This window comes from Ostrinia furnacalis, unplaced genomic scaffold (genome assembly GCF_004193835.3).
Source record: "Ostrinia furnacalis isolate ACB-3 unplaced genomic scaffold, ASM419383v2 OfSCF5196, whole genome shotgun sequence".
In the NCBI taxonomy this organism is placed as follows: Eukaryota; Metazoa; Arthropoda; class Insecta; order Lepidoptera; family Crambidae; genus Ostrinia; species Ostrinia furnacalis.
Window position 1 is genome coordinate 117205 of NW_021135435.1, and position 23151 is coordinate 140355.

The following is a 23151-nucleotide window of genomic DNA, read 5'->3' on the forward strand; positions in this document are numbered from 1 at the left end:
TGCAATTTCTTACAAAACATGCGCGCATAAAGCAAATCTAGTATGAAAATCATCAAACTTCTAATGCTCGTAACTCAGTTCAGACTGAGTTTAGAGGTATACATGTCATAGTAAGTTTGGTTTATTACACTATTTTGTATCCAAAAAACATGGTTAGGTCGATGGATTTACATACTAGATTTGCTTTTTGCGCGCAAGTTTTGTAAGAAATTGCTACAAAATATTGCGCTATTTTTTTATTGCGCTGATTCTACTCCACACTGATGTCTGGAGCCTTTAATGGATGGTATTGTTTGTTTACACATACAATGTCACTATTTTGTTGCAATTTCTTACAAAACATGCGCGCATAAAGCAAATCTAGTATGAAAATCATCAAACTTCTAATGCTCGTAACTCAGTTCAGACTGAGTTTAGAGGTATACATGTCATAGTAAGTTTGGTTTATTACACTATTTTGTATCCAAAAAACATGGTTAGGTCGATGGCCGCGCGAAAAAAAAAAGACGCCAATTTCCGGCATTGTCTTTTGAAGTCTCGCTGACGTTTTATCGTTACAAAATCACCCTCCCGTGACGCTCAGAAATCTCGGGCACTGACTGAATTAAGCCTGAAGACCTGTAGTCATTATTTTTTATTGACATTTTTTGGTTATTTTAAAATGTATAATTATTCACTTTTTTTCAAAAATACTGTTCTAAAATATTTTTTTAATTTAAAACTCATTATTATTAGTTTATTCCATTGCAGTAGAGAGTAGAGTATTTATTAACAATACAAAAATCACTGCTTTTCAACGTATAGACCACAGCACATCAAACGAAATACTGAGGTAAACCGACAGTCATTGGACGCTGCCAGTCATTGGACAGAACAACCCTTGAATTTTCTTAAAATGAATATTCCTTCAAATACAATGAATATTCCTTCAAAAAACGCCCTTTTATCTCCATCAGTCGGAATCTTAGTTGTTGAAATAGAATGCTATTTTTAATTCAGTAAATAACTGTCCAATAACTTTCTTAAGTATCCAATGACTGGCAGTTTACTCTTATGTAGTTATATTAAGAGTCATTTTGTAACGAAAACGTATAGGCCCGTATTCACAAACATTACTATATCACACAGTGTGCGTGGACACACAGGGTGACACACGAACCAATCACTAGAGCTCTATTCAACGCTGTGCGTTCGATTTGCTGCTTCACTTCAGCAAGCGTCGTTTGTGAATAGTCTGATGTGCTGACGACTATACAAAGACGTATAAAAGTATTTTATTTGTAATTTAAAAGATTTCTTTGAGCACATCTATTTTATCATAATTTGCTTCATCTGTATAACTATAATCTGGTCTGCGAGCACGTAGAATTTTGTCCAATGACCCCAAGCTACCCATCCTTGTCGCTCGCGCGTAATTATGTTGTTATCGCGCTCGCACACTCACTGCTGCCGCCCGTCGCACAAAGGTAGCTTGGGGTCATTGGACAAAATTCTACGTACTCGCAGACCGGGCTTTAGTTACGGTTCTTTTTATACAATTTATCCTTTGTAGAGTAGCCAAAAGGTCTTGGTAAGATTTTTTTCTAATTTCCTAAATGGGTCTTTTGTCTTTGAAATAAGGTTCAGAATCTGAGTTGATACGCTGTCTAATGTAGGTAAACTTATTACTTCAGATGTCTTCAAGTTTATACAGGGTGGCCCAGACCAGACGGATATACATTTTTTTAGAACGTAGGATTAGGGACATATAGGACCCCAGCAGGAAAAAAGTGCTGAGAATCACTTTATTTTATAATTAATCGAGCTCAACAAAAAGTTCGAACCAAGTCACTCTTACAAAATAGTTATCTTGCTGCATATCATTCTGAAATTCTGAATTGAGAGAGAGTTTTATGATTTTTGAGAAAGTACAGTGTCTAAGTTGCAATAAAAAAGAAATTATCATTAGAAAACAAAAAATATATATTTCCATGTCTTCAAATAAAATAATAGGAAGCGTTTTTTTTCGTGCGGAGCCTGATTGGTCCCTAATCCAACTTTCTAAAAAAAAATATCCATCTGGTCTGGGCCACCCTGTATATCGATTATTGGCAGATGAACACCGAACGTGATGCTATTTACAACTAGCACAATCACATGACTAATCCAAACCATCTTGTGTAGCAAACTTGAATTGTAAAGATATTCCAAACTTTTCAATATTTCGGTCGGACATTTAATGTGGCTAGGTATATGCGCCACCAATTGGCGCCATTTTCTAGTGTTACAACTATTTACACCAGTGGCGCCAACTGGTAGTAAAAATACCTCTAAAAAAAGCCTCTCATTTAAGTGCTTACCTGCAGTTGGCGCCAATTTCGACTAAGAGGACCTCACTCAACGCCAACTCGGCGCCAACTGGTGAGTTCAAATATGGTGTGTCCGATAGTTTGAGTGATCACCAGTTGACGCCACTATCAAGTAAAAGGACCTCTCGCCAAAGGCGCCAACTGGTTTGTATAGCCCGAATTGTATCCATTATGATGTCAATATAATCTTTTATACTTAGGATATTGTGCTACCAATTTAAAACAGCCGATTGACACAAACCTAAATTCTAATTATCCGAATTTTGATACTTTCCTAAACTTCACGCCCGTATTTTTTTATCTAGAATTTGCTAATAATTTAGATTGTAACGCACACAGCACGGAGTGTCCGAATTTTAAACCTCAGCTACACTACTCACGAAGAAGATAGTGTAGACACGCACTTCGCTTCAAACCTCGCCTCGCCTCGCCCGACTTCAGATTATTGTGGGTATTTAATTACGCCCAAGTCAAGGCTTGCAGCCGAAGTTTGCACACGAAGTGTCTACACTACTCTGCTAACTTCGGTTCTTTGTCGAAACTAATGTAGCTGTGGTATTGGGATATGTCCTAAATGGGGCTTTCATTTTCCGCCACCAGGGCGGCGTCACTTTCGCGAGAGTTGGTTTTAATTTTTTTGAGTAAAGAAGATATAGCCCCCATTCTCACATAATGTCCGTATCCCCGCTCACATAATTCATAGAATTATAACGCCTAGAAACCGAGTTAGCACAAGAAAAGCGAGGCACTTTAAACTAGACCATTGTCTCATTTTTTCATACGTTCTGACAGTTGTCAAAATCACACACTAGTGAAAATTTATGTATAGATCGCACAGCAAGAGTTGAGACGATCATTTACTCACACTGAGGTTATATTTGAATACAGAACACACACAACACATTGAAGTTCAAATATCGAACACACTAGCTCGCTCTTGCTAAGTGTGCAAGCAAGACAGAAAGCACTTGTCAGGCAAATTACGCAAGAGCTCAGTGCGACAGATACAAATCTTTGCTTGTGTTAATCGGCTCAACACTCGTTGCGCGAACTATACAATGACGTCATTGGCCTCACTTTACACCAAGCGTTGTATGAACACAATCCATCTAGGCGTTATCAATCTAAGCCCCGGGTATCCGTGGATACCGATAGAGTATCCGATACCCGGGATACCCTGAGTCTGGTGTGGTATGGATCAGTCTTGCTTCTTCTCGGCGGCCGATTTCGGGTCCCCTTCGGACGGCGAAGGGGGCCGGTCGGATTCCGGTTCGGAGCCTGCTGCAAAAAAAAAAACAATTTTAAAAATAAATAAATATCCTTTCACATTTTTACACTGCGCCTCTAGTCCCAAACTAAGCAAAGCTTGTACTAAATATTTAAGGTATACGGAAAAATACCCTATTCTATCCATAAAGTTAATATTCCTTCGGAATAGAGCAACAACCACGAGCTGTCAAACGAAACCGATTTTGCATGACACTGGATGTCATTTGTGTGTCAGTGGTCAGGATTACTTCACTGTTTTGTATCAATAATCAATCACTCAACGAGTCACCACGTTTCCAAAGCACTATTTCATATAAACATCCACCATTTCACTCACGTAAAATCTGGAAAAGTCTCAGGGCTCATATTTTCAGTGTGCTAATGAGTGCTAAAGAAGTGTCAAATTGTTGCAAAAAACGGTTCTGTTTGACGATACGGCTCAGCTCTTTTTTGTATTCTTAATCATAATCATAATCATTTATTTGCAATTAAACATGGTATAAAGATGTTAGGTACAGACAGTGAGAACTATACATGTTTAGCTAAAATTATTAGCATGCAAAAGTTAAATTAGAAACACCACAATATTAGCGACGATTCTAAAGATGAACAAAACTACAGCAAATCAAAGAACTCTTTTAAATCGTAAAGTGTCAGTGAAAGCAACCATTTACTCAAATGTTTCTTAAAATTACAAATGTTTAATGTCCTAAATTCTTTGGGTATTTTGTTATAGATTTTAATACACATGATCAAACAGCTATTTTTGTACTGCACTGTTTTTGGGGTGACCTGAAGTACCAACCTGTTTGCATCTCTACTATTTCTTGGATAGTAATCACATGCCCGTTTAAATAAGTGCTTATTCTGCATAACAAATACACATGTGTCAAATATGTAAAGAGAAGTCAGAGTTAGTAATTGCGTCTGACTAAATAGAGGACGGCAGGACGTACGCGGGGGAACACCATACATTGCTCTAAGGCATTTTTTTTGAGCAATAAATGCTCTATTGATATGAGGGCTATTGCCCCATATCAATAGTCCATACCGTAATAAAGACCCCACATAAGCATGGTAGGCCGTGATTGCCGTACCTAGATTAGTGACTGATCTGACACACTTTAGAGCATATACAAATGAATTGATACGGCTACAAATACTATCTATATGGTTTTTCCAATTAAGATCTTTGTCAATTATTATTCCCAAAAATTTAATTTGATCTACTTTATTAATGTCTATATCTTTATATTTAATGTCAAGATTAATATGTTTATATTTATTAAATTGTATATATTTTGTTTTAGTCAGATTAATTTTTAAACTATGCATGTCAAGAAATTTAATTATGTCATTAATAGTTGCATTTACGTCATTCTCATGTTCTGTCACTATGTTATTTGAGGTTACTGTAATAGATATGTCATCTGCAAATGCGATACATTGATGATGTCCAGTTGCATTAAAAATGTCATTGATGTATATAATAAATAAAATTGGCCCTAATACGCTACCTTGTGGTACACCACATTGGTTATATTTATATTGTGATGAGCACGATATTATCTCATTTTTATTGTTTAATGTATCTACAACTACACATTGTTTTCTATTACTAGTATATGACATTATCCATTTCAACACGAGTCCCCGTACACCAATCATATCAAGCCTTTGTGCTAGTAGTTGATGTGATACATGATCAAATGCCTTAGACAGATCAATAAATATACCAGTTGTCAATTTTTTATTATTTATACCTGTTAAAACAGTTTCCAAAAACCTATGTATGGCCAAAGTGGTGGATTTATTTTTTTGGAATCCGTATTGATCTTTATGTAATAAATTAAACCTGTTACAGTATTCAACCAGCTGTTTGTAGAAACACTTTTCAAATATCTTAGAAAAAACTGATATGATGGCAATAGGACGATAATTATCAATTTCATCCTCGTTACCTTTTTTATGCAAAGGTTTTACAGTAGTGAGTTTAAGTTGTTCTGGAAATACGCCAGAGGAAAAAGACAAGTTAATTAGGTGAGTTAGAACAGTAATAAGTTCACTCACACAATCCTTCAGAACTTTAGTACATATTTCATCAAATCCTTCTGCTTTTGTGTTTTTTAGAGACATTACCACTGTTTTTACTTCTGTCTCCACAACAGGCTTTAGAAACATAGAGCTTAATCTTAGTGTTTGGTTGGTATTATTTATTTTAAATACTGACCGCAACGAGTTGATACGGTTACGAACCCTTTCCGAGTTGATAAATGTGCGACGACCTTAACTTCTATGTTTGTGTCAATGAAATCGTACTTACTTGGTACTTTAGAAACGTCATTTTTTTTCTCGTCGTCACTTTCGCTGCCCGAGCTAGCGATGGAAGACTCGTCTCCGCTGCCTGAGAAGAAAAAAAATTGCTGGTTGACACAATTAACCAACTAAACTAATTCAGAGACATAACTTCTTTAAACACTTCAATTTAGCCCAGATGATTCAGTTAGGGTTCAATTTGCTGTCTGCTGTAGCATTGGTTTAAGTACATCGAGCAGTTGCTTGAGGACAACACAAGAAGACAAACATCTACTTTAGCGTCCTGCTATGTTGTAATAAAAACTAGCCTTCAGATATTCAAGCTTAAAGTGTACTTGTAGTATCACACAAATGGGTGTTTATATGATCCATTATGTACAATCGGTTAGAATGGATTTTCATGTATAACAACACAAAGCCATAAGTGCAAATACTGCGTCCAGTCATTTGCTTATGAGTCCATTTTTTACTGACCTTATTAGCTGACAATGCGACAGTAGGTATTGAGCTTTCTTCTCATCCAACTAAAGTCTATTTTGGGTTATATTCACCACCTAGCGACCTCCTCGGTAGGCAGCGCTGAACTTGGCAAAACTAACCTTATAGTAACCTATGCGACTGCCAATTTTGAGCCTTTATTCCATACATTTAGGGTCCAGTTTACTCACCGCCTAGCAATCTTCTCGGTAGGCAGCGTTGAACTTGCCAAAACCAACCTTATGGTATCCCAAACGACAGCCAATTTTGAGCCTTCGTCCCATACGTTTAGGGTCCACTTTGGGTTGCCATACTCACCGCCTAAGGACCTCCTAGGTATAGCAGGCAGGGCACTGACGGGCGTTAGTAGGGGACCTCCTCGGTAGGCAGCGCTGAACTTGCCAAAACTAACCAACTTTGAGCCTTCCTCTCATACACTTAGAGTCCAGTTTACTCACCGCCTAAGGACCTCCTAGGTATAGCGGGCAAGGCTCTGACAGGCATTAGTAGGGGATCTCCTTGGTAGGCAGCGTTGAACTTGCCAAAACCAACCTTATGGTATCCTGTGTGGCTACCAATTTTGAGCCTTCGTCTCATACACTTAGAGTCCACTTTGGTTTGCTATATTCACCGTCAAGCTACCTCCTCGGTAGGCAGCGTTGAACTTGCCAAAACCAACCAATTTTGAGCCTTCGTCTCATATACTTAGAGTCCACCTTACTCACCGCCTAGCGACCTCATCGGTGAACTTGCCAAAACCAACCTTATGGTATCCTCAACCACAGCCAATTTTGGGCCTTCGTCTCGTAGACTTAGGGTCCACTTTACTCACCGCCTAAGGATCTCCTAGGTATAGCGGGCAGGGCTCTGACGGGCGTTAGTAGGGGACCTCCTCGGTAGGCAGCGTTGAACTTGCCAAAACCAACCTTATTAGCAGACCATGTGACAGCGTATTCTGGGCTTTCACCTCATACACTTAGAGTCCACTTAGGGTCCACTTTACTCACCGCTTAGCGACCTGACATTAAGGGTCCTCTTTAGGTTGATATACTCACCACCTAAGGACCTCCTAGGTATAGCGGGCAGGGCTCTGACGGGCGTTAGTAGGGGGGCATGCGGGCGCTGCTTACGGGCCGCGTTGAACTTCCCGCAGTAGGCACACGCGTAGGACACGTAATCGAATTCTTCTATCATCGCCATGCCTGGGTAAAGACATTATTATATGTAAGAAATAGTCAATTTATAGAAAAATAACCATACTTTAGTTTACTGAAAATTCACCACCATAGAATAAGTATACGGTCACAGGGAAACGCGGGAACCATAGACTGACAAGCGTTTTCTGTCTAGTGTTTACACATTTAACAAGAGGGAGGTATAGATCGTTTCATCCACGAAGACGCGCCCCACCAATTTTTGGTCGAGACAAGCGCAGGGAGTTTGATCCGAGCAATCCGAGCGGCATTGATCTAATGTAGTGTGCGTGTGCCCTCATGGACAATAGACATGTTGACACCACCAATCAATAGACGTACTTTTTAAAACTGTCAAAACGAAACTCTCCCATAGATTTTGTATGGCACTACAAGCAGTGACGTCACTATTTTGTCAACTCAAATAAACTACTTTTTTCAATTAAGATGCGACCAAAAATCGTAATTTACAGGTAATTTAAATTTAATTAAGTTTTTAAGACCAGAATGCAGTGTCTTTTTTAGAAAAGTTGTGATTTCGAATTATTGGGGAATGATGTCAAATTTTCTATTTACACTACCTGTTCAAAGACCCAGACCGTCTTTGAGCAGGTAGTCATCCACTTTGTCCATAGACAAGCAGCAGACCATAGAGCTACAAGAACCATAGACAAGTCTCACCATTGTGCGAAGAGCATTCCCGGCAAATAAGCGCCATCCTGTTGCCCGGACCGTCTTTGAGCAGGTAGTCAACCACTTTGTCCAGCGCTGACCGGTTCCTGTCAGGAAGCGGCCGCGGGAGCTGATCCGACTGGAAAGAGAAGACATCATCATCAGCAAGTCATTCAGTCTTTTGGTTGAGGAGCACACAAGATAAAATCATCGAAAGGTCATTTAGTTATTTAATTTCTAGCGGTAAGAGTTGCATCTCAAACTACACTCGCGAGCAAAAATATGGAATCACCCTATTTATTCCGAGCGATCATAAAAACTAAATGATTAATAGAAGATCAATAAAAATGGTACCATTTTAAAGGAGATATTATAAACTTAAAATTGATACCATAGATACATACAATACATAGTCATTCAGTTCTTAAGACCGCTCGGAACATAAAGGGGTGATTCCATACTTTTGCTCGTAAGTATAATTTCGAAAATTTCGACGGGTACATCCAGTGTCTAAGTAGCTCAGTTGGAAGAGCAGTCGCCCGGCAAGCGGAAGGTCGTGGGTTCAATTCCCGCCTTAGGCAGTTCGATTTTTTCAAGTTATTTATAACTAGCTTTCCGCCCGCGGCTTCGCCCGCGTGGAATTTTGTCTGTCACAGAAAAACTTTAACGCGCGCGTCCCTGTTTCAAAAACCGGGATAAAAACTATCCTATGTTCTTTCCCGGGACTCAAACTATCTCTATGCCAAATTTCATCAAAATCGGTTGCGAGGTTTAAGCGGGAAAGCGTAACAGACAGACAGACAGACAGACAGACAGACAGACAGACAGACAGACAGACAGACAGAGTTACTTTCGCATTTATAATATTAGTTGGGATTTTCAAATTAGGTCATTTAGTCTCCATTGCAGGAGCACGACCTTCTCCAAAGTACCAAAATGGGACAAATCATCATCTGGACTAGCTGATCCGAAATGGACATCAAATTAATACTTCAAGGAGGGCTATCGTTTTTATACTTAACAGTTGGCACCCCTGGCGATTGACAGGACCTTACTCTACAGTGGCGCCATCTTGATGAGTGCAAATGCGATAGTCCTCCTACCACTTTAGCGCTCACCAGTTGGTGCCACTGTCTTCGCTGCTAGCAAGTGACAGGACCTTACTCTACAGTGGCGCTAACTGGTGAGCGCTAAAACGATAGCCCTCATTACGTGTCCAGTATATCATGAATATTACTAAGACTTAAATAAAACCAAAATTATAAGCCAAATTAGCAGAATTTACTAGCTGCTTAATAATAACAACTTCAGACACGATCCCAAACAGAATAATATATCATTAATTAATAACTTATTCATATAACACTAATAAAAACATATTTCTATTTGAAAATCTACCAAAACTACATTAATTGCTGAATTGTTGATACCAAAGTGTAGAGATAGAAAGTATTAATATCACGTGACTGAATAATGACATACAAATACTGGCATTTCAATGTGCAGTTAATAAATAAAATAACGCAACAAAATAATAAATAATACAAAATTATAAATCACTAACAATATTTATAATACTGATTAAGCAAAAGGTTAGCAACACTTTTAACGCTGACTTTTAACTTCATTTTAATAGAAATACGATTATTTTATTATGTTTTAGCAGTAAAATCTGACTAAAATTATGTTATTATACCATTAAAAACGGGACTATTCCCACCTCTCGTTCCCACCGCTGCAACTCCTGTGTAGCCAGGATCTACAGCTTGACCGCCAATAACCCAACCAGTGAAGGTCAAGTTTGTCCCGGGGGAAAGTTAAACTGTCATTGGACCCGCAACGAAATTAATCAGAAGAACATGGGATGATAAACATAAACCTATGTTCGGCAGTGATGTTTTTGTTAAAGATTATTAGTAATTTGTTATTACACAAATTACTAATAGTCCCGTTAGCCCCTCGTGCTAAGCTAAATATGCTTGTGTCACGAGTGAGCTCACCACAATAGTCGAGCGGCGGCGGGGACCGAACCCGCGTTTCCCGGATCACGAGTCGGCCAGTCCGACCCCTTCACCGTTCGGCTATCGTGACTAATTTATCAGAAGAACATAGGATGATGAACATAGACCTATGTTCGTTCAGCAGTGATGATGATGATGATGATGAACTTACCCTGAGTCTAGGTCCGTTGTAAACAGCAAGCGCGTTGTTCCCATGTCCAACGTTGTTGCTAATCGGCGTGGAGCTCTGCAGAACCAATTGTCGCTGTCTCAACTGGCCTGGAGTAGCTAGAACGAGACGGGTTGCTTGCTAAATAGTGGAAGGTCAGGGGAAAATAAACTGTATCACAAGGGGATAGAGTTATATTCAATACAAAAAGTTAAAAAGATTCCTTTAGACTCCCTGCAGACTACAAACTTTTAGTCGGCCGATAACTGGGCCCGATTCTACAGTACCCGGCAATAAATTTTCACATCGACCTTTGGAAAGAGAATCGGTTAATTTCGGCTCGTAGAGCGTTATCTCTGTCGCACACTACATATACGATTGACAAAACGTCATTGACAAAACATTATTCAATGAAAATATTGTCCGAACTCTTAGTATTTCTCTTCGACAAATACTTTAACACATTGTAAACCACTTTTTTCACGACTATCAAAAGTTTTTAGCAATTTAATTCACAAAATCAATTGCACACATTTAAAATAAAGTTTGTTTACACTTAGACAAAACGTCATTGTCAGTCATTATTTAAGTGCGACAGCTTCGACAGTGATAATGCTCTACGAAACCGAAATTAGCCGATTGTCTCTTTCTAAAGGTCGCTGTGCAATATTTATCGCCGGGTATTGTAATTTGTATGAAAGATCGGCCGATCCAATGTGCAAATGTCTTAATAATTTGTCACGTTACCGATCACCAGATGGCGCCACTGTTCGTTGCACTACTGACAACTGTCATAGTCACTAGGACAACGAACTGTGACGCCAACTGGTGACGTCAAAAATACAACGCCATTTAAGTGTAAACACTTCTCAAAAATAGCTTTTTTATGCATGACAATAAGGCAGGTATTTGACCGCAATCGCACCTGATGTTAAGTGAGATGCAGTCTAGGATGGTACATATCTGCCCTGTAAGTGCCTTTCACTCTCGCCTTGAAAAGGCGAATTATTCAGGAAAGACAGCAGCAGATTAGTCTTTCTTTTTGCATGATTATTCACACATAACTTATATTATTTGACCATTAAATAATACTATAGCTGGTAAATCATAAATTAAATAAATACTAAGGTATACTGTAGTCCGGTCCCTGAGCACGTAGAATTTTGTCCAATGACCCCAAGCTACCCATCCTTATCGCTCGCGCGTAATTATATTGCTGTCGCGCTCGCACACTCACTGCGGGCGCCCGTCGCACAGTCGCGACAGCAATATAATTACGCGCGAGCGATAAGGATGGGTAATAGCTTGGGGTCATTGGACAAAATTCTAAGTGCTCACAGACCGGGCTTTAGTAACTACAAAGGTTCTAGGGGTCTACCTGGGATTGGCGATAGCGGGCTAGGGGGTTTACCAGGCACGTTTGTGGTCGGCTGGAACGGTTTCAACGCTTTCGACTGCTCCTCAGGGCTCCCGTATTTGTCCAGGATTTCTTTGGCGACCTGGAATAGAAATATCTTTATTTGACAAACTGAATTCAAAAATTACAGAAAAACAAGAAAAAACTACAGTTAATTTAAAGCAAAAGGTGTTTAAAAAAGTCCCAAACTCAGAGAAAAGTTACAATAGAAATAATAAAATCTACAAAAAGTGAGGTATGAGACTATTCCCATATCTTTGTCCCTGCTTTCGCTAATAAAACCCAAACAATAATTTCCTTTTGTTTCCTTTCTTTTCGTTTCCTTTCTGACAGTGCGGGCACGAGCAAAGAAAATTGTCAAGTTGACCTGACCACAGACCGCATCCAATGTGACAAATGCTTGAGTAGTTTTCGGAAATAACTGTTTCCGAACCCGGAAGGAATTTAAAGGTACACAATATAAGATGAATTTACTTCTTTCCTTATTAGGTGGTTTTGTTAACGACCGCACTGTAAATAAAGGAATAGCAGTGGTGGGAATAGAATACCTTTTAATTCAGATGTTTTCCAATTATCATACCTTGTATGTTTCCGTGTTCATAACCTCTTCGAGTATTTTCTTCTTTTCTTCCCGCATTTTGTTCAGTTTTATTCTATTCTTGTTCAGTGTCCAGTTGTAGTACCAGGATATACCGGATCGTAGGAATATTACTCTGAAAGTTAATAAAACGGTTGTTGTTAACATTTGAAAAACATAACCTAACCTAACCCATGATTGGGAATCTAGTTGTAACTTATTTTGACGAGAAAGAATGTTTTAAATTCATGTGGGGACATAGCAGGTTATATGGGGCTCACACCATGAGAAGATCATGGCATACCCTGTAAAATCACTTTGGTGCTACGTCACTTGCTTTAAGAGGGATCATCATCATCATCATCATCATCATGTCATATCTCCACTGAGGAGGACTCCTCTCTAATTTACCAGAGGCAAGTGGTGATTTAACCTACACTCCCCACGCTGCCTGGCCAGACGGGTTGGGGAGGCCTAATGTTCCCATATTTTTCCCCTTATCCGTCTCTTACGACATCCACGGGAAGAGTGGTGTGTGGTCAACGGTAAGATATTTGTCCCTTGTCATCATCATCATTTTAGCTATAGGACGTCCACTGCTGAACATAGGCCTCCCCCAACGATTTCCATGACCTTTCGGTAGCAGCCTGTGGTCGTATCGACAACCAACCTATACAGTGTCAGACCAAAACTTCGCTACAAGAGTGGCGTTGTCAGTACCATTCATTAAATCTTCCCGCGTGCAGTTGTTTGAGCACTTGGTCACGACATCATGTGCTTCATCCCTCCTCCCTGCTACCTTTATGATTTATGTCAAATGTATAAAGTTTACAATGCTATACTCACAACACAGGCAGTACCAGCAACGGGGAGGCGTATAACAGTGAATGCAGCCAATGGTGACTCCTTCCCACGTACATAAAGTAGTATAATATCGCGAATAGCACGTATAGGCCTACGGAATACGCCATGACGTAGCCTATGACCCTCTTGTGGGTTTGCTCCTTGTACTGCCCATCTTGTTCGATGCTTTTTATCTTCGTTTCGAGGGTCTCCAGCACTTCTGTGGTGGTTTTCTTGCGCTGGGGAGAAATGGAGGTAGTTAGTCTTCAATTGCTTAACGTAGAAAACGGGGAAGGATATTTTTAGGGTTTTTATTTCTATGCAAGTGCAGGAAATAGTGACTGAGTTTCTAGCGCTGCTTCTTCTCAGCACTAGAGCATTTAATTTTACTGTCCCGTGCCAGTGGTAGGGTTAATACTGGGACAGGTAATTTAAAAGCCTACTTGCAGAAATAATGTGAGTTTTGGGTTTTAAGTTCTTGGATATTGTACGCAGAATCATCTAATCTGGTGTGGTTATATTTTCGTTTCTTCGATTGGTTAACATAGACAATGGTTTTTATTTAGACAGCTGAGCTTGCTTTAGAAATATCGTTGGACATTTTGCAGTGTCATTCTATCTCAAACTGAGAAAGCATGTTCTGTGGGTGTGCCAGAAAAAGAATATGAACATATTTTTATACTTTTTTAATACATTTCAGGAATCACCCAAACAGATACGACGATTTAACCTGCCTCCTGCAACCTCTGGAATAGATGTCGGTACGTTTCATTACCGACAACTATGGGATGTATAATAATAGGTGGATTTAAATAAGCAAAAGAATAGAGGCTGTCTACACAATCGTTGTAAAGGGGACAATACAATTGTACAGACAGACGTCACAGCTTTATACACTATGGCATTCTTGTGGCATTCTATGCCTTTGAGATAAGTGCGCTTTTGCACAAATGGTAAGTTTGCTATGCTGCCCACTACACAACCCACGTCATACACCTACAAAAGGTATGCTGTGTGTTAGCCACGTGTGTTGTATGAATAACAGCCCGAGGCAAAATATGTAAATAAAAAGTATGTTTATGAAGACTATAGACTAAATTAGTTATCAGGACTATTCCCACCTCTCGTTCCCACAGCTGCAACTCCTGTGTAGCCAGGATCTTGAGCGCCAATAAAAACCCAACCAGTGAAGGTCAAGTTTGTCCCAAGGGGAAAGTTAAGCTGTCATTGGACCAGTACCGAAATTAATCAGAAGATACTTAATTCAGTTAAATAAAAACTCGGAAGCCATTTTAGCTGCAATGCCATCGGCGCGTGCGCATCTCATGATTAATTCATCGACGTACACATTAATCGGTCATAAGTGTGATTCAATGGACGGTAATAAGAATTCAGATCAAGAGTGTAGTCTATTTCTGTCGGGTGTATTATTTCATTCGGACATGCTAGTTTGATTTATACATGAGTAGTTGTTGGCCGCGGTTTCGTTCGGTTTTTACCCGACTCGTCAGAAGGTATTATTACAGGCAAACTTATGCTCCTGTGTTGTCATTCCAGGGAAAACTTAGGGATAGGTCTCTAGATTTATTTTAAAGTGATATGAGCTGTTGTTTTCAAAGTGATTGATGGTTTGTACTGTGCCAAATAAACTTTTTATTCTTTCATTCCAAAATAGTGCTTCTCCTGCTTGAATTCGTTCTATCTATCATTCGGTCTAAAAGACTCTTAAGATGACAGGCGAGAAAATGTTTTAAGAGTGCACAAGGTTTCAATCTTGGTTTATCTATCTCACTGCCCTTTATCTGTGACATTGTCGAACGAAACCTATGAAATAGGCCATTGTTAAGATTTAGGAAAAAATCTCAACAAAAAGATTGAGAAATTGACACCAGTTGGTAAACAACAATGAAGGATGTGGAAAGCTGGCATGAAGTGGAAAGAGACATCTACGGGACTAATTCCCTCTTGTTCCCATCACTGCAGCTCCTGTATCGCCATAATCTACAGCTTGATTGCCAATAAAAACCCAACCAGTAATTCTTCTGATAATTTCGTTGCGGGTCCAATGCCAGTTGAACTTTTCCCGGGGACTACCAGACCTCACTAGTTGGATTTTATTGGCGAACTAGCTGTAGATCTTGGTTACACAGGAATTGCAGTGGTGGGCACGAGAGGTGGGATATTTTGTCACGTAGATGCTTCCCACTTCATGCAACCCATCGACCGGTAGGAATAGTCCCGTTAGTCGTAATTTACGTAAGTGAATCCGCAGGTAAAAGCTAGTATCAAATAACAGTGATGTAACATTCTGCGCGTTTTCACTATCAATTCGCTCACCAAATTCATTGTGGACGTTTGAAAGTCAAGTCTGGTGGAACTAGGCCATGACTGCGAAGCTGGTGTCGTTATGACATCTACCTTTATTTCATAGACGATAGGGCCTAGTTTTGCATGAGGTCCCGAGATAAAGTAAGATGGAAAGTACTCTACCTTTCTCTTCAAAATCGAGCATTTGAATTCGCTTTGACAATTTGTTTTAAAGCTAATCGGTGTTTTCTATCCATTAGTGGAATCTACAATACCTAGGTAATGGATCATACTTTCAAAGTATTGTAGAACTGTTTGCTAGGACTTCTGTTGGATAACAGGGGACTGTTTTAAATTGTATTCTTTGAAGTATTTCTATCATCACGAAATTTCAGAAACTACAAGTGCTAGGAGTCTCAAATTTTGCACGGGGGTTCCTTTTAGAACGTAGGTGATCACTAAGACGGGATTTTGCAAAATCCAACCCCTAAGGAGGCAAAATGTGATCCACGCGTGCGTAGTCGCGGGCGGCCACTAGTTATACAGGGTGTTTGGTATATGAACCGACACTACCCTATGTTAACATGAGCATATAAATGGTATGGTGAAGTCAGTTTGATATCATCATTTTAAATATTTTAATTTTCATACAAAATTAATTTTATAAAATCCGATTTATATGAAAATTAAAATAATTAAAATTAAGATATAAATTTTCTGACTTCACCATACCATTTATATGCCCATGTTAACATAGGCTAGTGTCGGCTCATATACCCATTTACCTAACACCCTGTATATGTACAGGAAACTGTTAAAGTGTATTGTATTTTGAGATGTCTGTTACAGTACATTGAGTTTCACACATTTGCAACAGTAATGTATTGTAATGTATATTAGACACATTAATTCCGAAAATTTCTTATTATTGATTACGAATTATTATTTTTACAAGAATTTTATTACGAAAGCATGATCATAAGTTTCGTGTGATTTAATAGCTATTTATATTATTAATTTTTGTTGAAAGTTAGCCATTTTCAGAGATCGTCTACGTTAGAATTTTACACGGTTCAGTACCCAAATGATTGATGATAAATGATTTGAGCACCAGACCGAATTCTGGCAGGGTTCGTCGCGGAAAGAAAGTAGTATGTTCTTTTAGGCCCTTAGGTATGTTATAAATCGTCCCTCGTATGACTAACTATCCTATCTCAGTTTTGCCACTTTCTCAAAACCAGGGGTTTTCAGTTAGGTCATTTCAAATATAGTTTCTGTTTATACTTTACGGACCTCGTGGGAGAAAAAATAGGTACATACAGATAGAAAAAATCGTAGACAATGGAAGCAGGAAAAAATTTGTAGTCCGTTAGGACTTGAGTTATCAAATCGCCAAAAGACTGAGATAGGATAGTTAGTCATGCGAGGGACGAAATGACATACAAGTCAAAAACTACTTATATAGTTTCTGTTTATACTTTACGGACCTCGTGGGAGAAAAAATAGGTAGGGTAAACCGTATAGCTATTGCCCACTTAAAGAATTCAAACACATTGAGATGAAAAATTAAAGAAAGTATTTTAATTGTCGACCATTTATGACTTTTTTCTTATAACTCGATAAACTGTTAAACAGAATATTAACAGTTTTTAGTTAAAACTTACGTAACTTAGAAATTATTGAAATAAATTTAAAATCCTCCAAAAAGTACAGTCATTGCCCATTACTTACACTAATTGCCCACATCAAAGCACAGTAATTGCCCAGTATCTTAAAACAAAATAATCAATTTTAAAATGACAAAATAGGCTTTAAATAAACAAAACATTAAACTTAAATTCTAGTAGTACAGTCTTCAAAATTTTAAAATAAATTGCGTTTGGCCTTATTAACTATATTATCAAATATTTTTTGAGCTGATGTTGATGAGTCGGAATCGGTAGAGACAGAATCATCTACTTCAAAACATAGATGACGCAAAAACTTGAATTTTATGTGTAAATTTTATATGTATTTATTTTTTTATCTTCTTTGATATCAGTTCAAGTGGTTGCTCAGAATTTTCAATTAGTGTTGGTTATTCTTACCTATAGGTGTATCTATTTCCTTACAATTAATATTTTCACTAGTAGATTTAACGTAAGATTTTCATTTTTTGTATTTGCGTTTGAATTTTTATCAATTTTTTCAAGCCTATCCATGTTTTTCAGCAATTTATCTTGTAGATAAATTGTTGGATACATCTTGTACAGCTTCGATCGCTTTTTGCAAATTTTCTATGCTATACTGAACTTTTGGGGTCTTTGGCATACTGAAAATGAAACATTAAAAGCCATTTTAATATTAATTATGCCTGTAAATTGCAAAACAAGTCTAGCAATGAGCAACTTAAGCACTGCTACTGCATGGTGGCAAAACTCTAATAATAATTGCCCTGGGCAATAACTATACATTAACATATGGCAATAACTGAAATGATGGTGGGCAATAACTAAAAATATACAGATTTACGTGCAGTGATTACCCACCGTTAAAATGACCGTTAGAAATCAAATTTTATCAGTTATTTTCATTGATAATGGAAAAAACACTTATAATTTCATCATGACTATACACCATTAGTTGAATATTAAATAACTTCCGAAAAAAATTAACCTCTACGCAAGTAATTCTTTAGTGAAATTGTTAAAGTCTTAACCTGTTTGACTAACATTTTCACCCGTCTTGACAAAATCCGCCATAACTGTTTTTTAGTGTTTCCTATTGTAAATTTTAAATCTACTGTACATTGATCTCGGAGCCATCTATCTACTTAGTAAATTCAAATCTAACTAGAGTGATTCACAGTCAGCACCTGACAATATTATTCTTAAAGCGGGCAATCACTACCAGTGGGCAATCACTCTCTGGTTTACCCTACATACAGATAGAAAAAATCGTAGACAATGGAAGCAGGAAAAAATTTGTAGTCCGTTAGGACTTGAGTTATCAAATCGCCAAAAGACTGAGATAGGATAGTTAGTCATGCGAGGGACGAAATGACATACAAGTCAAAAACTACTTCGAGAATAGGTACCCGAAGTCTCGAAAGTTCCATCTCTCTTACTCAAAGCGAGATGACAGCATGGGGAGTAACGGAACTATTCCCACTTCTCGTTCCCACCGCTGCAACTCCTGTGTAGCCAGGATCTACAGCTTGACCGCCAAAAACCCAACCAGTGAAGGTCAAGTTTGTCCCGGGGGAAAGTTAAACTGTCATTGGACCCGCAACGAAATTAATCAGAAGAATATAGGAGTTCGAAGTTAAGGTTCTTCCCTCCAAAGCGGTTAAATTTCATCAATAAAAGCTTGAATCTCTGATTTTTTGTTACAATTTACAGCTCCAAACGGATATAGAACCCAACACTTTTCTTCTTCTTCTTTTTTGATGATGTTGGCCTTGGCAATACACGTCGAGGTCGACATGATTTGTGCCATTTTCAAGTTTAAAATGAGACGTTTTAGAAAATGAGACCAAGTAATGATTTAATGAAGGTTGATAGATGATACCCCTTCCCACCCTTTGAGTCTCAGTAAAGTTGTGGTGCTTTACTGAGACCTCATATGGACTACTTGAGAAAACCCGACGAATCAGGATGCACTGTTTTGCTTCACTTGCCCAAACCCATGCACGTTCACGAACACTTAAAATGGTTAATAATCCACCATTATTACACATTAATAGTCGCTCAAACACCAATTTGAGGAAATAAAACCGCTAACATGACGCTTCAGATTCCCGCCAAGAAGTCCCCCAACAACACTTTTGCTCACCGTTCCTAAAGAATTTTTTCTCTAATTAGGCGCCTAGCAATTGAGCTATAATTAATGCTTTATATTATTATAACGTATGGATGCAACTGGCCTCAGTATGACTAAGGTTACAGACGCACTAGAGCGTAGCATTCTCAGAAAAATGAGTTTATTTTGTCCCGTTAGTATTGTTTCAGACAGTATAGTGCTAAGTCTCGGTGGATAGACGAAACCATCCGTAGTGAAGGCAACCTACCTATAATAGTATTGATAGGTCATCGATAACAACGTAGTCAGAAAGTTCTATCAGCACGAAGCCATACTTGAACTATTAAAGACAAACCAACCATTCGCAGTTGGGACTACTGTAGCGGTTTTCAGCCTCAAGAAACTTTTAGTTCTATGCTACTATCTATTATGTTGTCATCATCATCATTATCATTTCCCCAATGATATTATGATGAACATTATCATCATTTCAGCCATACGACGTCCACTGTTGAACGTAGACCTGGCGTGTTTGTTGTGGCGTTCCTTGAAGACTTACGTCCAGCAGTGGACTGCCATAAGCCGAAATGATGACTACTATCGGTAGTTCATCAACCGGTTTATCAATAGCCGAAACGATACTCGACCATCACTAGTGTATAAAGTTATTGAATTGTTCAAATACCGCTATTAACAGGGAAAATTAATACTCTGTCTGCTTTCTACTAGAAGCTTTAACCACGGCACTGATACGTTTCACGATTGTGGTTAATTCACGACTGGTAACCTTGCCAGTCAAGACATAAATAAATATAAACTAACGCCCGTATTCAAAAACGATGCTTGCTTAAGTGAAGCAGCAAATCGAACGCACAGCGTTGAATAGAGCTCTGTGATTGGTTCGCGAGTCACCCTGTGCGTCCACGCGCACTGTGAGACCTCATAGTAAGTGATGTTTGTAAATACGGGCGTTAGTCACATTACCTACCTAGAACTCATTTCCATGTCATAAAAAACATTAGGTATTAAAATTCATGCTAAGCTGAAAATAATACTAAAAATTTACTATTTTCTCCAAACAAATCAACAATGACAAGTGATGGTGACTCTCCTCACCTCACAATGATCATTAGGCTGGGTTGCACCTCTTACTTTGACGGTAACTATAACGATAACCGGTGGTATTTGTATGGAGTCTGACAGATTTTTGACGTTTGTTACAGTCAAAGTAAGATGGTGTAACCCAGCCTTATTGTACAAACAATGAATGAACTCACACAATGCCACGTTTATTACTCATTAGCAATACAAATAGAGATTGTTTTCAAATTTTTGACGATGCTACGACCCAAACATATAAACAATGGGGTTTTTGTTATAGACTGCATAGATAAATAAATAAAGTTTGGTCAGTACTAGAAATCAGACTTCTTATTCATGCTTCTTGCCTTATGTCTGTATCATACCGAAAAGTTGCTTAAACATAAAGAAAAATATAAGCACAAGAAAGGATTATGCATGTCTGCAATCGCTTTAAATATTGGAATCTAACCAGTCACAGGATAGTTTGAATCCAGCTTTAGAAATTGTTTTAGAATACAAGCCTTAATTTAATTACAATTATACTTATTTTGACCGTGAAATGTTATTCAAAATAAATAAATATCCATGAACTAAAATTAATTAAAAGGTAGTCTAGAGTTCACAAGTCCTTTCACATTAATTATACTAATTAGTATAAATTAAAACATCATTACAAACTACAATGAATCAAAGATAATTATAATTTTTCCTTATCAATTTAATGTTATGATAATTGTGTGTGATAATTGTTTATGTTGTGGACTCAAAGTCCTTTTATTTATATCATTACTAGCTATTGCCCGCGGCTTCACCCGCACGAAATTTAGTTTGTCACATCGTCATAAATTATAGCCTATATGTCATTCTAGGTTATAAACAATATTACTGTTAAGTTTCATCAAAATACGTTCAGTAGTTTTTGCGTGAAAGAGTAACAAACATCCACACAAACTTTCGCATTTATAATATTAGTAGGATGATAGGAGCCTTTATAGACTATCGTCTATTAGCCAGAGATCTAAAGGCCACGAAGGTATTTAAACAGAATGATAGATAGGGCAGACGCTAATTTTGTTTATTTGTTTATTTATTTTTGGAATCTTTGTTTTTATACTGAGGTAACTAATACATACCTTTAGTTATACCTTTAATAGTAAGAGATTTAACTAAAAACAAAGAATATTAGTTCAATTTAGTAAGATGGTAGGCATTAAAAATACAACAATAATGTTCGTTAAAAGTATTGAAAAGTTAAACAATATGTTAACGAGCAATACTATTGATAGCATTGCATTGATAATGACCTATTCAAATGGGTACACATTAAATTAAAACCATCCCAAAGCAATTACATACAATTTGTAGCAAGTAAAGAGTTGTTTAAAAACAATGACATAGTTTTTTTGTTAGAACTTTGATTGGAACAAGAATATTATGAAAACTTTTGATGTTATACCACCGACAGTTCATGGACGAGCAATTGAATTCCCGCCAAAGATCTATAACACTATCAAAATAGTTTTGGCCGAGTTACAAAAGAAGGTTGAACATTTTGAACTTACCCGAAATCTGGATATGATTAGACCCATTTTCTCACTTCAGGTTCCGCTAAAACTAATCAGTATCACTCGTAACACTTAATTAAGATTCGTTAATTCGATTTTACAGTCTAAAAATAAGTTTGGCATAACAGCTAACCAAATGAAAATTGATGACGAATTGGCGTTCGGACTTTATAACCTATAAATTCCGGCTTATTAATAATATTCACAGTGGAAACTGTCCGCTAAACTATTCAGGACCAGATCACATTATTTGCAATTATTATCCTAGTAAAATAATATTTTTGTATTAGAGAGCACGTCATCGAAACAAATAAATCGCGATATTGGACAAAAAAACATTCTTCATTCCACAAATGAAAACTTCAAAATGTATTTTAGTGTTGGGACACGTTTGAGATATCGTTATTTTTCCCCGACTGCGCCTGAAGGAGGGTTATGTTTTCTTTTTAACTTTACAGTAGGTAGTTTAGTGCAGTGAATATTGCATTGTATTGCATTGTACTAAAAATATTGGCGTAGGAAGTTGAAATATAATTAAGGTGAAAATAAAATTATCTCATTTAAAAAAATGTGTCCTCAATTTACAGGACAGGAGTTTGGCTAACAACTACTAAAACTCAGATTTAGCTGTGTCAATGTAACTAATAAACTCGTAAAAACATTTTTCTCAATCACCTCTTTTATTTTATTTCACATGAAGTAATAAAGTCATCTCAATATAAATATGTCGGCGCCGGACACAGATGCTGCAAATTATTATTGATGATTAATAGTACCAATCTTAATATTATGTTATCTGTATAAATCTGTAGAGCGGAAGGTTTGTGATTCCTAAACGTAACACCCGACTAATGCGCAGAAAAAGGTAACTGTCAATCAGTTTTGTCATGTCAAGTGTGAGCAAGCGGCTACGAGGTTATCTTTGAAAGCGTATTGAGTTTGGTGGAACGTTAAATTGAAACAATGGAGATTCCACCCCTAGAGTTCCTTCTGATAGAGACCCAGTGCCTTTAAATAAAAAATAAATAAAAGTATAATGTTTTATTATTTATTTTGTATTTAATTAAAAGCAATCTGGCAATCAAAACATTACCACAGGCAGGGATTTTTTCAATATGTACTCCAACTCTCCAAC

At 37.7% G+C, this 23151-nt stretch overlaps 1 protein-coding gene across 2 annotated transcripts; it reads right to left on the minus strand.

Moving 5' to 3' along the window:
- Window positions 1–1587: 1587 nt before the first annotated feature.
- On the minus strand, window positions 1588–22371 carry Lnpk (zinc-ribbon metal-binding protein lunapark). 2 transcript variants are annotated; one of them, XM_028315699.1, is made up of 9 exons: window positions 22014–22371; window positions 13285–13520; window positions 12442–12574; window positions 11823–11943; window positions 10448–10563; window positions 8285–8414; window positions 7466–7612; window positions 5941–6021; window positions 1588–3626 (listed from the first exon to the last, which is right to left on the minus strand). In XM_028315699.1, exons 1-9 carry the CDS (start codon window positions 22038–22040, stop codon window positions 3547–3549), a joined length of 1071 nt encoding a protein of 356 aa, XP_028171500.1. In that variant the 5' UTR covers window positions 22041–22371; the 3' UTR covers window positions 1588–3546. The 2 variants fall into 2 exon arrangements, with proteins under 2 accessions (XP_028171500.1, XP_028171499.1); XM_028315698.1 differs by having other exon boundaries at window positions 1588–3629.
- Window positions 22372–23151: the final 780 nt, after the last annotated feature.

Bases quoted from the DNA above. Each gene is read 5' to 3' on its own strand.
- Lnpk (XM_028315698.1), bottom strand. From the start codon at position 22,040: ATGGGTCTAATCATATCCAGATTTCGG. The intron at 13,521-22,013 runs GTAAGTTCAAAA...ATTTCTCCCCAG, and splicing joins TAATCATATCCAGATTTCGG to CGCAAGAAAACCACCACAGA. The intron at 10,564-11,822 runs GTAGACCCCTAG...GTCTCGTTCTAG, and splicing joins CCCGCTATCGCCAATCCCAG to CTACTCCAGGCCAGTTGAGA.